We start from the raw sequence: 13,434 nt of genomic DNA on the forward strand, positions 1-13,434 counted from the left end.
CAATTCAAAGTGAGAAATATTTCACTTAGCAACTCTGGGCGACAATTCATTTTGAGGGGTGACTATTTTTGTCAATCATTCATAGCGTGTACAAATTACTTTTATCACCTCCTCTGATTTTTCTCAGTGGGAATTAAAAAAACAAAACAAAACCCTACTAGAAATTGGAAAATAAATGTTTTCCTTATCTTTAAACAGCACTCCCTAAAATATAACAGCACTATGAGCTGTGTTTGACTGGATCCTTCACAGGCGTTAATCGAATCAAAATCACCCAGATAAGGGTCACCTGCTCTGGGCAGCGGGCGGCACGGAGAAGAGAACGCGCCACGAACCTGACCCGCGCGCTGACCCTCTCGCCCCACCCACTTCCCGCCCACGTCCCGCAATCCCCGCCCAGCAGCGCTACAGTGCAGCCTCCACTCCGCGGCTCCCTCACCCTCAGCCCACACCCCGCCCACGCTCCTCAAGCCCCGCTCACCGGCGCTACCCCGCGGCCTCTCCTCGCGCCTGCCATCGCCCTGCTCTTCCTTCCGCCCGGGGCACCCCCCTCGGCCAGCCCACCCACTTCCTGTGGGTGGTGCGCGCTCCGGCGCGCCCGCCCTGACGTGATTGTTGTGCGCGCGCGTCGCTCCGTGGTCTCGAGCCCGCCATTGGCGATTTCTGGTCGGCGGCGTCCTGCTGGCGGGGGCTCGGGGCCGAGCGCGGGGCGCGCGTCGCAACCGCTCTCCCCGCGGCTGGCAGAGCTCCGTTATGGCTGCGGCGGAGGCGGAGGGGGGGAGCTCGGCTGCAGTTCCTGGTTCGGGTGCCGACGGCAGTGGCCAGTCGCCCGGAGTCGAAGGAGAGGGAGGAGGAGCGGTGGGGGAAGAGAAGGACGCGGCCGCGAAAGGAGCGGAGGCCGTCGGGGACAGCGAGGATGACGGCGAGGATGTGTTCGAGGTGGAAAAAATCCTGGACATGAAGATCGATGGGGTACGTGCGGGACCCGGGCCGGGGGGAGGCTCACGCGCGGCGGTCGGCGCGGCCGGGGTGGTGCTGCCCGCCCAGGAGGCGCTGGAGGCGGTGTAGACGGATGTCCACGCCGCGAGGACATTGAGAGGAGGCTTCCTTCTTAGGCCCCGTCCGCGCCATCCCCATCCCCGGGGGGGCGGCGTCTCGGGTCTGAGAGCCTGAGCATCCTCGCCCGCTCTCCCTGTGCGGCGTGTGCCAGCAGCCTCGCAGGAGCCTTGAATTCTTCGCCGCGCCCTGCCCGGCGCTTCCCGCTCAGTGTCTCTGTGAAAGCCTTGTTTCACCCTGGTCCCCGCAGAGTGAGGTGCTTCCCCATTTATGCCCTTCAAGCTTATCTTTCTTTACATGTTTGTCTCCTGCTAGATTGTAGGCTCCTTTGGTGGACTATGCTTTTTATTAATTTGTTATCGCTGGCACTTTAATCCAGTGCCTAGCATGCCGTGATTGCTTTGTGTATATCAGATTGTTAAGTGAGTGAATGAATTGTGGGCTGGAGGCTGGGGGAAGGTGAGAGGGTGGGAGGATGGGCAATGGGAAAATAATCTGTTTTAGTAAATAGGTGTAAGATGACCAAAGGCCCTACACGGTGGTCGTTCTGAGAGAGGCCTGCGTACCGCAAAAAAAAAAAAAAAAAAAAAAAAAAAAAAAAAAAAAAAAAAAAGATTTTCCTGTACAGTGGGGGATAAATAACTGAAATCCAGCGTCATCAATCTTACTGTTAGTTGCAGTAAAGATAGGGACATTTCTATGTATAATTTTCCCAAATACCTTGTAAGCACCTTGAGGTGATAGGTGTATCACCTGCGTTTAACACAGTGCTTGGCAGGTGAAAGCTATTCAGAAAATATTTGGTTAGGAGGGTAATATCTTCAGAATTAAGATGATTCACTTCTTCATACAATATTTAATTTTGCCAGTTCCAAAGGATTGTAGGCACTGTACCTAAAGCCCCACATTTATTTTTATTTATTTATTTTATTTTATTTTTTTGCGGTACGCGGGCCTCTCACTGCTGTGGCCTCTCCCGTTGCGGAGCACAGGCTCCGGACGCGCAGGCTCAGCGGCCATGGCTCACGGGCCCAGCCGCTCCGCGGCATGTGGGATCCTCCCGGACCGGGGCACGAACCCGTGCCCCCCGCATCGGCAGGCGGACTCTCAACGACTGCGCCACCAGGGAAGCCCAAGCCCCACATTTAAAAAATTTTTTTCTTTCATTTAAATGGAATCTCACTATATTTGTTTGGTGTGTATCTGCAGTTTTTGCTCAACAATATCTTTGTGAGATTTATTCCATGTTGTTGGAGCTATATTTTCTTTCCTTTTCATTGCTGCATAGTTGTTGGCCCTCAAGCAACTTGGGGCCTAGGGGTGCCTGACCCCCGCACAGCTGAAAAGCCACTTATAAACTCCCCCAAAACCTAATAGCCTTCTACCAGAAGGGGAAGCCTTACCCATAGCAGAAGCAGTCACTTAACACATATTTTGTATATTATGTGTATTGTATACTGTATCCTTAATTAAAAAGTAAACTAAAGAAAATAAAATATTGAAAAAAATCATAAGGAAGAGAAAATATATTTACAGTAATTTATACCCTAAGTTTACATCTTCTGTTTATGAGATGAATGGCTTGTCAGAACCTATATCAATATTGTCTTATATGATACAAAACACTGTAGATGTTATATGTATTACCAGCACTGGACATCAAAAATGAAAAGATAATGTGAAAAAGTTTATTGATTCATACTTTATGGTAGCCTAGTGTAATCGATAAAATTGCTTCGCAGTAGCCTAGCCTAGACACTAATGAATTGTTAGAAAATTTTTGTGGCGTATGTTATTACAGTCATATTCATAGTACAGTATCAGAAACATTATTACATTTTTAAAGAAGTCACTTACCTGTAATAATCTAATACTCACTTTCTCCAATTAGAAAAGAATATGGTAATATAATTCTTTAAAAGCAAAGTTATAAAACATTAAGAAAACTAACACATTAATTTTACATTAAATATCATTCACCTTATGTCTTTGTAATGACCGACCAGTATTTACATATACTTTATGCATTCATTGCATACCTTTTTCTTAATCATTTCAGTATTTCTGGGTATGTGTTTCATCTGTGACTTTTTTCAAATTGTCGGAAATCTCCAAAAAATTTTCATATATATATATATATATATATATATATATTTTTTTTTTTTTGGCTGTGTTGGGTCTTCGTTGCTGCACGCAGGCTTTCTCTAGTTGTGGTGAGCAGGGGCTACTCTTCATTTGTGGTGCGCGGGCTTCTCATTGCAGTGGCTTCTCTTGTTGCGGAGCACGGGCTCTAGGCGTGTGGGCTTCAGTAGTTGTGGCACATGGGCTCAGTAGTTGTGGCTCACCGGCTCTAGAGTGCAGGCTCAGTAGTTGTGGTGCACGGGCTTAGTTGCTCCGCAGCATCAAAAATGAAACATCAAATGGACATCAAAAGAGATGTGGGATCTTCCCGGACCAGGGCTCAAACCCGTGTCCCCTGCATTGGCAGGCAGACTCTTAACCACTGTGCCACCAGGGAAGTCCAAATTTTCCAGTATATTTATTGAAAAATATCTGCATATAGGTGGACCCCACAGTTCAAACCCATGTTTTTAAAGGGTCAACTGTATTCAATTGTATGAACATATTACAGTCTCTCTTTTCTACTACCGTTGATGAGCATTTGGGTTGTTTCCAGTTTTTGGCTATTGTGAATAATGCTTCTGTGAATTTTATTGAACATGTCTCCTGGTGTATTGTGCACAAATGTTTCTCTTGGTTGTATACACCTAGGAGTGGAATTGTTCAGACGGGATGCATGTGTCTTCAGCTTTCAGTGGAAACTGTTTTGGAAATTGGTTGTACCAATTTACACTACTGCTAATGGTTTATGAGAATTCCTTTTGTTAAGCCTCCTATTGGCTCTTGATATTGTCAGTCTTTATACTTTTAGCCAGTACTGGTGGGGTATCTGATGGTATTTCCTACTTGTAATTTATATTTCTCTGGATTCTGCACTAGTAATCAATGTTGAAATCATTGAACCTCTTTTCATATATTGGGTTGGCCAAAAAACAGACTTTTTGGCCAACCCAATACTTATTTTTTGGTCATTTGTTTATCTTTTATGAAGTGTCTGTTCAGATGTCTTTCTACTTTGTCTTTCTTTATTAATTTATTGTATTCTAGATTCAAACCCTTTGTGGGTGATGTCATGTATATCTCTTTTCCTGCTATGTCTTTTTTGGTCAATAGAAGTTCATATGATTAATGTAGAAAAACTTAATCTTTGTCTTGATGTTGAGTGCTTTTTATGTCTGGTTTGAGAAATCTTTCCCTACCCTAAATATTCTTTTTTTTTTTTCTGAAAGCTCTGTCGTTTTGCCTTTCAGATTTTATATTTACATTTCACTTGGAATTGATTTTGTGTATAGTGTAATGTAGGGATCAGGTTTCATTGAGCAAATCTGTCTTTTTATTCTTTAACAATGCCTTGTAAATTTTAGAATCAACTTGTCAATTTCCTTGCACACATTAAAAACTTTGAATTTTTATTGAGATTTGCATTGAATCTGTGGGTAAATTTAGGATCAATTTAATTTCTTTCAATAATGTTTTATAGCTTTCTATGTTGAGGTCTTAGTAAGTTGATTTTTAGGTATAATTGATATTTTTGATGCAGTGGTAAATGGTCTTTTGAAAAGTTTCATTGTCTTTGTTGCTCATACAATTAATTTTTGTGTATTTACCCTTTGTTAAAGAAATTCCATATATTTCTAGTTGCTAAATATTTTTATTGGGAAAGGATGTTGAATTTTATTAAATTTTTTCCTGCATCTGTTAAGATGATCGCATAATTTTTCTCCCTTATATCACTAATGTGATAAACTACATTGATTTCCTAATGTTAAATCAACTTTGTGTTCATAGAATAAACCAAAGTTGGTTGTGATATTACCCTTTTTTAATGTTAGATTATATATTTCTTTATTATTTAGTTTATTTCTGCTTTTTCTTTTTTTATAAATTTATTTTATTTATTTTTTATCTTTGGCTGCCTTGGGTCTTCGTTGCAGTGCACCAGCTTCTCATTGCGGTGACTTCTCTTGTTGCAGAGCATGAGCTCTAGGCACGTGGGCTTCAGTAGTTGTGGCACATGGGCTTGGGAGTTGTGGCTCGTGGATCTACAGCACAGGCTCAGTAGTTGTGGCACATGGGCTTAGTTGCTCCGTGGCATGTGGGATCTTCCCGGACCAGGGCTCGAACCCGTGTCCCCTTCATTGGCAGGCGGATTCTTTTTTTTTTTTTTTTTTTTTGCGGTATGTGGGCCTCTCATTGTTGTGGCCTCTCCCGTTGCGAAGCACAGGCTCCGGACGTGCAGGCTCAGCAGCCATGGCTCACGGGCCCAGCCGCTCCGCGGCATGTGGGATCTTCCCAGACCGGGGCACGAACCCGTGTCCCCTGCATCGGCAGGCGGACTCCCAACCACTGCGCCACCAGGGAAGCCCTGGCAGGCGGATTCTTAACCACTGTGCCACCAGGGAAGCCCAACAAAAATTTTTAGCTAATTATCTAGTATATAAAACCTAAGAGGATAGGAGGACGGACCATCTGCTGCCATTTAGTTTGTCCCACTGATTAAGCTAAAAGAAAACGTGGCTACCAAGAAAATAGACATTTGGGAAATTTTGAAGATAAGTTTATAGATCCCAGGGCTATCATGAAATTTCTTAATATACAGCAAAGTCTTGGGCAATATTTGGGTTGACATTATCCATATAAAAAAAAACATGTAATTCAGGTTTTCATTTGTTTTGTATACTGCTATACACATAGTGACCCACAGTAAATATTTGTTGAATGAATGAATGAAGCAAAACTGCTGAAATGAAGGCTGTTAACAATTATCAGTCAGTTAAATCTGGAGCTAAAATTGAGATGTACTCCTTGTACTTGAGAATGATTGTTAATACTCCCTCATTCTCATTGACTAAATCAAACCTAATTGATAACAACTATTAAATTTATGTGTTCATTACTGCCCTTTTTTTTTTAATCATCAGAAAATTTCCAAGAATTGTGTAGAATCTCCCATACGCCTTTACCCAGATCCCCCAGTTGTTGATATTGGCTTTATTTTTTTTTCTCTCTTTATTTATATACATTTTTTTCTGGCCCACTTGAAAGTAAATAGTGGTTTTTTTCTTTTGTTTTGTTTTGTTTTTTTTGTGTGGTACGCGGGCCTCTCACCGCTGTGGCCTCTCCCGATGCGGAGCACAGGCTCCGGACGCGCAGGCTCAGTGGCCATGGCTCACGGGCCCAGCCGCTCCGCGGCATGTGGGATCCTCCCGGACCGGGGCACGAACCCGTGTCCCCTGCATCGGCAGGCGGACTCTCAACCACTGCGCCACCAGGGAAGCCCCGTAAATTGTGTTTTTTAAAAGCAACTTTGAGTAACACATTTAGCACTATTTTTATGCCCACGAAACTAAGGTGGCCCACAGATAAGGATCGTTGGTCTCCGTGCCCTGTTGTTGGGTACATGCAGGCATCCCTCCACTCCCCTGTAAAGGTGTAACTTCTCCTCTAGTATTTGTGCCAAGAGCAGGAGTGCCGCCACGAGGAGCTAAGCAAGCCGCTCTCTCACCTTGGTTTATCTCCAGTTTTAACTGCGCCTTCATAGAAGCTCTTACAAGGTTGTGTATTAATAGTTTTCTCTTTCCACACTCTTTTGCTAAAAAGCACACGCATGCATTTTCAGTTGTTATAATCACTGCCCTGCACCCAGTTATATAGCTGAACCGTTAAACTGACATGCTCTCTCTTTTTTTGGGGGGGGGCACCATGCGGGATCTTAGTTCCCTGACCACAGATCAAACCCACGCCCTGTGCAGTGGAAGCTTGGAGTCTTAACCACTAGACTGCCAGGGAATTCCCAACATAGACTCTTAATTATTATTTTAAAATTATAAAGATTTTCAGGATTATTTCTGAAAGTTAAGAGGCTACTCCTTTCCCACTATTTCTTAGTTTCTAATCCTGTTGGATGCTAATGCTTGGTCTTTCTACAGATGGCAGAATGATTGAAAGGCAGTGTGGGCATGATGGAAGGGTGCAGTGGGAGGGAACAGTGGTTGGCAGTCAGCTTCGAAAGTTTATTGCCTTGGTGGTTGTATGAATAAAATCAGACAAGTGTTAAGAGTATAGCTAGAATGGTACTCTGCAGTTCATGCAGAAAACTGTTGCATGAGTATGTTCTTGCTTCTCGGTGAGATTGGGTATTGAGCAGAAAAGAAAAATCAGAAATCTGGAAAAGCAAGAATTTGGAATATATATGACAAAGATTTAATAGCCATCAAGTATTAAAAAGAAAGGGAATTCCCTGGCAGTCCAGTGGTTAGGACTTGGCACTTTCGCTGCCATAGCCTGGGTTCAATCCTTGGTCGGGGAACTGATCCCGCAAGCCGCCTGGCAAGGCCAAAAAAAGAAGTATTAAAGAGAAAAATTCTCATAAATGAGCAAGAAAATGGGCAAAAGATACAACAGGTAACTTTAAAATGTTTTTGATGTAGTTTATATATATGCATTTTATATGTGTATCTTAAACTTTTTCATTTCAACCATTTTTCAGTGTGTGGTTCAGTGGCATTAAGTACATCCACACTGATGTGCAGTCATCTCCACCATCCAGCTCCGGAACTCTTCCATCTTCCCAAGCTGAGACTCTGTACCCATTAAATACTAATTCCCTATTCTCCCTCCCCTCAGTCCCTGGCAGCCACTATTCTTCTTTCTGTCTTCATGAGTTTCCCTATTCTAGGTACTTCATATAAATGAAATTATAAATACTGGATTGGCCAAAAAGTTCGTTTGGGTTTTTACAGAATGAACTTTTTGGCTAGTTCAGTATTTTCCTTCTGTGTCTGGCTTATTTCACCTAGCATAATGTTTTTAAGGTTCATCCATATTGTAGCATGTATCAGAATTTCCTTCCCTTTTAAGGCTGAGTAATCCATTATATGTGTACACCACATTTTGTTTATATATTCATCTGTTGATTGTTTGTTTGGGTTGTTTCCCACTTTTTAGCTATTGTGAATAATGCTGCCCTGAAATGTGTGTTCAGATATCTGTTTGAGTCTCTGTTTTCAGTTCTTTTGGGTATACACCTTGGAGAAGAATTACTGGATTATGAGGTAATTCTGTTTAACTTTTTGAGGAATTGCCAAACTGTTTTCCACAGCAGTTGTACCATTTTAGATTCCCACTATCAATGTGAGAACATTCTCATTTCTCCACATCCTCACCAACACTTGTTACTTTCTATGTTTTTGTTTGACCTAGTGGGTGTGAGGTAGTATCTTGTGGTTTTAAAATTTGCGTTTCCCAAAGGACTAATGATGTTGAGCATCTTTCCATGTGCTATTGGTCATTGGTATATCTTCTTGGAGAAATGTCTATTCATGTCCTTCCTTTGTCCTTTTTTTTTTTTTTTTTTTTGTGGTACGCGGGCCTCTCACTGCTGTGGCCTCTCCCGTGGCGGAGCACAGGCTCCGGACGCGCAGGCTCAGCGGCCATGGCTCAGGGGCCCAGCCGCTCTGCGTCATGTGGGATCCTCCCGGACCGGGGCACGGACCCGTGTCCCCTGCATCGGCAGGTGGACCCCCAACCACTGTGCCACCAGGGAAGCCCTCACTTTGTCCATTTTTAGGTGTGTTGTCTCGTTTTTGGGTTGGAGGAGTTTTTATTTTAATATATTCTGGATATTGATCCCTTATGAGATGTCATTTGGAAATATTCTCTCCAGTTATTTGGGTTTCCTTTTCACTCTATTGATAATGTCCTTTGACGCACAAAAGTTTTGTTTTTGATGCAGTTATTTTACCTATTTTTTTCTTTTGTTTGGGCTTTTGATGTTTTGATGTTGTATATATACCTTGCTCAGTTCATATATACATGCTCACTTCGTGTCTCTGTGTCACATTTTGGTAATTCTCACAATATTTCACACTTTTTCATTATTTCTATATTTGTTATGGTGATCTGTGACCGGTGATTTTTGATGTTACTATGGCAAAAAGATTACCACTAACTGGAGGCTCAGATAATGGTTAGCATTTTTTAGCAACAAAGTGTTTTTTAATTAAGGTAGGTACATTGTTTTCTTAGATAATGCTACTGCATACTCAGTAGACCAAGGTATAAACATAACATTTATATGCACTGCAAAACCGAAAAAATTGTGTGACCTGCTTTATTGTGATATTTATTGCAGTGGTCTGGAACCAAACTCACAATATCTCTTAGGTATGCCTGTATCCAAGAATTCATTGTCAAATCCAAGGTCCTGATGATTTACCCCTGTGTTTTCTTCTAAGAATTTTATGGTTTTAGCTTTTAAATTTAGGTCTTTGATCTATTTTGAGTTAATTTTTGTATATGGTGTGAGATAGGGATTTAACTTCATTCTTTCATATGTGAAAATCCAGTTGTCCCAGCACAATTTGTGTCCCTGTTCATTGACTTGGCACCTTTATCAAATATCAGTTGGCCTTAGATGTGTGGGTTTATTTCTGGACTCCATGTGTCTGTTCTTATGCCAGTACCATACTGTTTTGATTATTGTGGCTCTGTAGTAAAATTTGAAATCAAGAAGTGTGAGTCCTCCAAATTTGTTCTTTTTCAAGATTGTTTTGCCTATTTAGGACCTCTTCCAATTCCATATGAATTTGCAGTTTGTCTTTACTACCTTTGCAAATGAGGCTATTGGAATTTTGATAGGGACCTGAGGTCACTTTGGTAGTGTTGACATCTTAACAGTATTAAGTCTTCCCACCAAAGAACACAGATGTCTTTCCATTTATTTGTATCTTCTCTAATTTCTTTCAGCAGTGTTTTGTAGTTTTTAGTATGCAAGTCTTTTATGTCCTTAGCTAAGTTTATTCTTGTGTATTTTATACTTTAGATGCTATTGTAAATGGAATTGCTTTCTTAATTTTATTTTTGGTTTGGGCATTTCAGATGTATAGAAACAATTAATTTTTGTGTGTATTGTACCCTGCAACTTTGCTGAGCTCATTTATTAGATCTGGTTACTTTCTTGTGTATTCTTTGGGATTTTTTTATAAATAGAATCATATCATCCATGAATATAGTTTCATTTCTTCCTTTCCAACCTGGATGCGTTTTATAGCTTTTTCTTACCTAATTGCTCTGGCTAGAACTTCCAGTACAACGTTGAATAGCAGTGGTGAAAGTAAGCACATAGCAGGTAATTTTTCAAAGAAAAAATGTAAATGGCTTAATGATAATTTTGTAAGTGGATGTGGAATATGGCAGAACTTTTTTTGTCAATTGCCATATAGTAAACATTTTAGACTTTGTAGGCTGAGAGACAATTTGGGGGTTTAGAGTTGGTGTTCCTTATCATGGTAGAAATGTGACCTCATTCTCCTAAAAAACTTTCCTTCTCTCAAAGATAGTGATCTTCCTTCTTGGGAACTCACTAAAACGTGTTACCCGCATCTGCCTTTGGCATTTACACATATTGCCTTCACAGTGTGGGATGACTTTCTGCATGCAGCCCAGGTCCTGGGTTTGGATTTCAGCTGAACTACTCTTTAGCTGTGTAATCATTAGTAGTTAGTTTGTCTAGAAGCTTCAGTTTCCTCATCTGTAAAATGAATATTAATACTTCACAGAGTTATTCTAAAGATTAAGTGAACCACTAAATGCAGAGATTTTGACAGTGCACAACACATTTTGAGGCACTTGATGTAAATATGATTCTCTTGATTTGTTTTTGTGTGTGTTAATTTTTTTAATTGAAGTGAAATTCACTTAGAATATTACATTAGTTTCAGGTGTATAACATAGTGATCAGATGATTTGTTTTCAACCATTTAAAAATGTAAAACCATTCTTAGCTTACAGGATGAGCAAAAACAGAGGCAGGCCCTGCTACAGTTTGCTGATCCCTGCTCTTGTATCTGGTGAGGTGAAAGTTGGAGCATCTTTTCTGGAAGACATTTGACAGTGCATTTTTACAGCCTTTAAATGGCTTTATTATTTGATCCCGTTGGTCTCTCTTTTGGGAATTTATTCTAACAACCTAATCAGAGTCACAGTGTTACTTATAAAAAATACAAATTGGAAACAATCAAAACAACCTTTGGTTTCCAAAGGGAGAGTTTTCATTGTATTTTTTGTTGTATTTATATGATGGAATAATGTTCAGTCAATAAAATTATGTTTCTGGAAGATATTAAAGCAAGAAATGTTTGATATACCAATGAGAAAGCAAGATAAAACTGATAGTATTATCCCAGTGTTTTAAGTATATATACATTAAATATTTACTTATAAATGCAAAAGGTAAAGGAAATAGATCAAATTGTTATCAGTATTTTGAGGTGACTTTTGTTTTTTCCTGTTTTTCATTCATTTTCAAAGATTGCACATTGCTTATATAATCAGAAAAAGACCTCAGTCTTTGGTTTATGAAAAAATGGATTGATGGTATTGTGGTTTTATTTGTTTATTTTAATTTTTTAAAAATTGAGGTATTGGGCTTCCCTGTGGCGCAGTGGTTGAGAGTCTGCCTGCCGATGCAGGGGACACGGGTTCGTGCCCCGGTCCGGGAAGATCCCACATGCCGCGGAGCGGCTAGGCCCGTGAACCATGGCCGCTGAGCCTGCACGTCCGGAGCCTGTGCTCCGCAATGGGAGAGGCCATAACAGTGAAAGGCCCGTGCACCACAAAAAAAAAAAAAAAAAAAAATTGAGGTATTATTGACATTATATATAACATTATAATAGCTTTAGGTGTACAACATAATGATTTGATATTTGTGTGCATCGTGAAATGATCACCACAGTAAGTCTAGTTAACATCTAAAAAATTTTTTCTTGTGATGAGAATTTTTAAGATCCGCATTCTTAGCAACTTTCAAATATGCAGTACAGTATTATTAACTATGATCACATGCTGTACATTTATTACATCCCTGTGACATATTTATTTTGTAACTGGAAGTTTGTGCCTCTTGACCCCCGTCACCCATTTCCCACCCCAACCCCTGCCTCTGGCAACCACCGATCTGCTTAATGTATCTGTGAGCTTGGGTTTTTTTGTTTGTTTTTCTTTTCTTTTTAAAAATTTATTTATTTATTTATTTTTGGCTGCCTTGAGTCGTAGTTGCTGCGTGGGGGCTTTCTCTAGTTGCAGCAAGCTGGGACTACTCTTCCTTGCAGTGCGGTGGCTTCTCTTGTTGCGGAGCACAGGCTCTAAGCACGCGGGCTCAGTAGTTGTGGCTCGCGGGCTCTAGAGCGCAGGCTCAGTAGTTGTGGCTCACGGGCTTAGTTGCTCCGCGGCATGTGGGATCTTCCTGGACCGGGGCTCGAACCCATGTCCCCTGTATTGGCAGGCGGATTTCTTAACCACTGTGCCACCAGGGAAGCCCTGTTTTTCTTTTTATATTCCATGCGTAAGTGAGATCATATAGTATTTATCTTTCTCTAACTTATTTCACTTATTGTTAGGCCCTTGAGGTCCATCCATGTTGTTGCATACGGCAAGACTTCATTCTTTTTTTTAATGGTTGAATAATACTCTGTATGTGTGTACATACATATATGTGTGATGTATATGATTATATATGTATGTGATATATATGTGTGTGTCTGTATACACACACTACGTTTTCTGTATTCATTCATTTATTGATGGTCACTTGGATTGTTTCCGCTTTTTGGCTATTGTAACTAATGCTGCGGTGAACATGGGGGTACATATATCTTTTCCAGTTAGTATTTTCATTTTCTTTTGATAAATACCGAGAAGTGGGATTGCTGAATCATATGGTAGTTCTGTTTTTAATTTTTTGAGGGTTTTCCATACTGTTTTTCATAGTGGCTACACCAATTTACAGTCTCACCCAAAAGTGCAAAAAAGAGTTCTTTTTCTCCACATCCTCATCAGCACTTGATATTTCTTCTGTTTTTGAGAATAGGCATTCTAACAGGTATGAGGTGACAACTCATTGTGGGTTTTTTTTTTCACATTTTTTTTTATTGCAGTATAAGTGCTTAACAATGGTGTGTTAGTTTCTGCTTTATAACAAAATTAATCAGTTATACATATGTTCCCATATCCCCTCCCTCTTGCGTCTCCCTCCCACCCTCCCTATCCCACCCCTCCAGGCGGTCACAAAGCACCGGGCTGATATCCCTGTGCTATGCGGCTGCTTCCCACTAGCTATCTACCTTACGTTTGGTAGTGTATATATGTCCATGCCTCTCTTTCGCTTTGTCACAGCTTACCCTTCCCCCTCCCCCTATCCTCAAGTCCATTCTCTAGTAGGTCTGTGTCTTTATTCCTGTCTTACCCCTAGGTCCTTCA

The 13,434-nt window shown here is 41.0% G+C and overlaps 1 protein-coding gene across 4 annotated transcripts in view; it reads left to right on the plus strand.

Annotated features, from left to right (window-relative positions):
- The first annotated feature begins 623 nt into the window (after positions 1-623).
- Positions 624-13,434, plus strand: part of MPHOSPH8 (M-phase phosphoprotein 8) — a 58,830-nt gene continuing 46,019 nt past the window's right edge. For all 4 annotated transcript variants that reach the window (XM_082602583.1, XM_082602584.1, XM_082602581.1 and 1 more), the window contains exon 1: positions 624-972. In XM_082602583.1, the coding sequence (XP_082458709.1) occupies positions 754-972 (219 nt within the window). In that variant the 5' untranslated portion in view covers positions 624-753. The remainder of the gene's footprint in view (positions 973-13,434) is intronic.

Source organism: Mesoplodon mirus, assembly GCF_964341445.2.
Source record: "Mesoplodon mirus genome assembly, chromosome: 17".
Lineage (NCBI taxonomy): Eukaryota > Metazoa > Chordata > Mammalia > Artiodactyla > Ziphiidae > Mesoplodon > Mesoplodon mirus.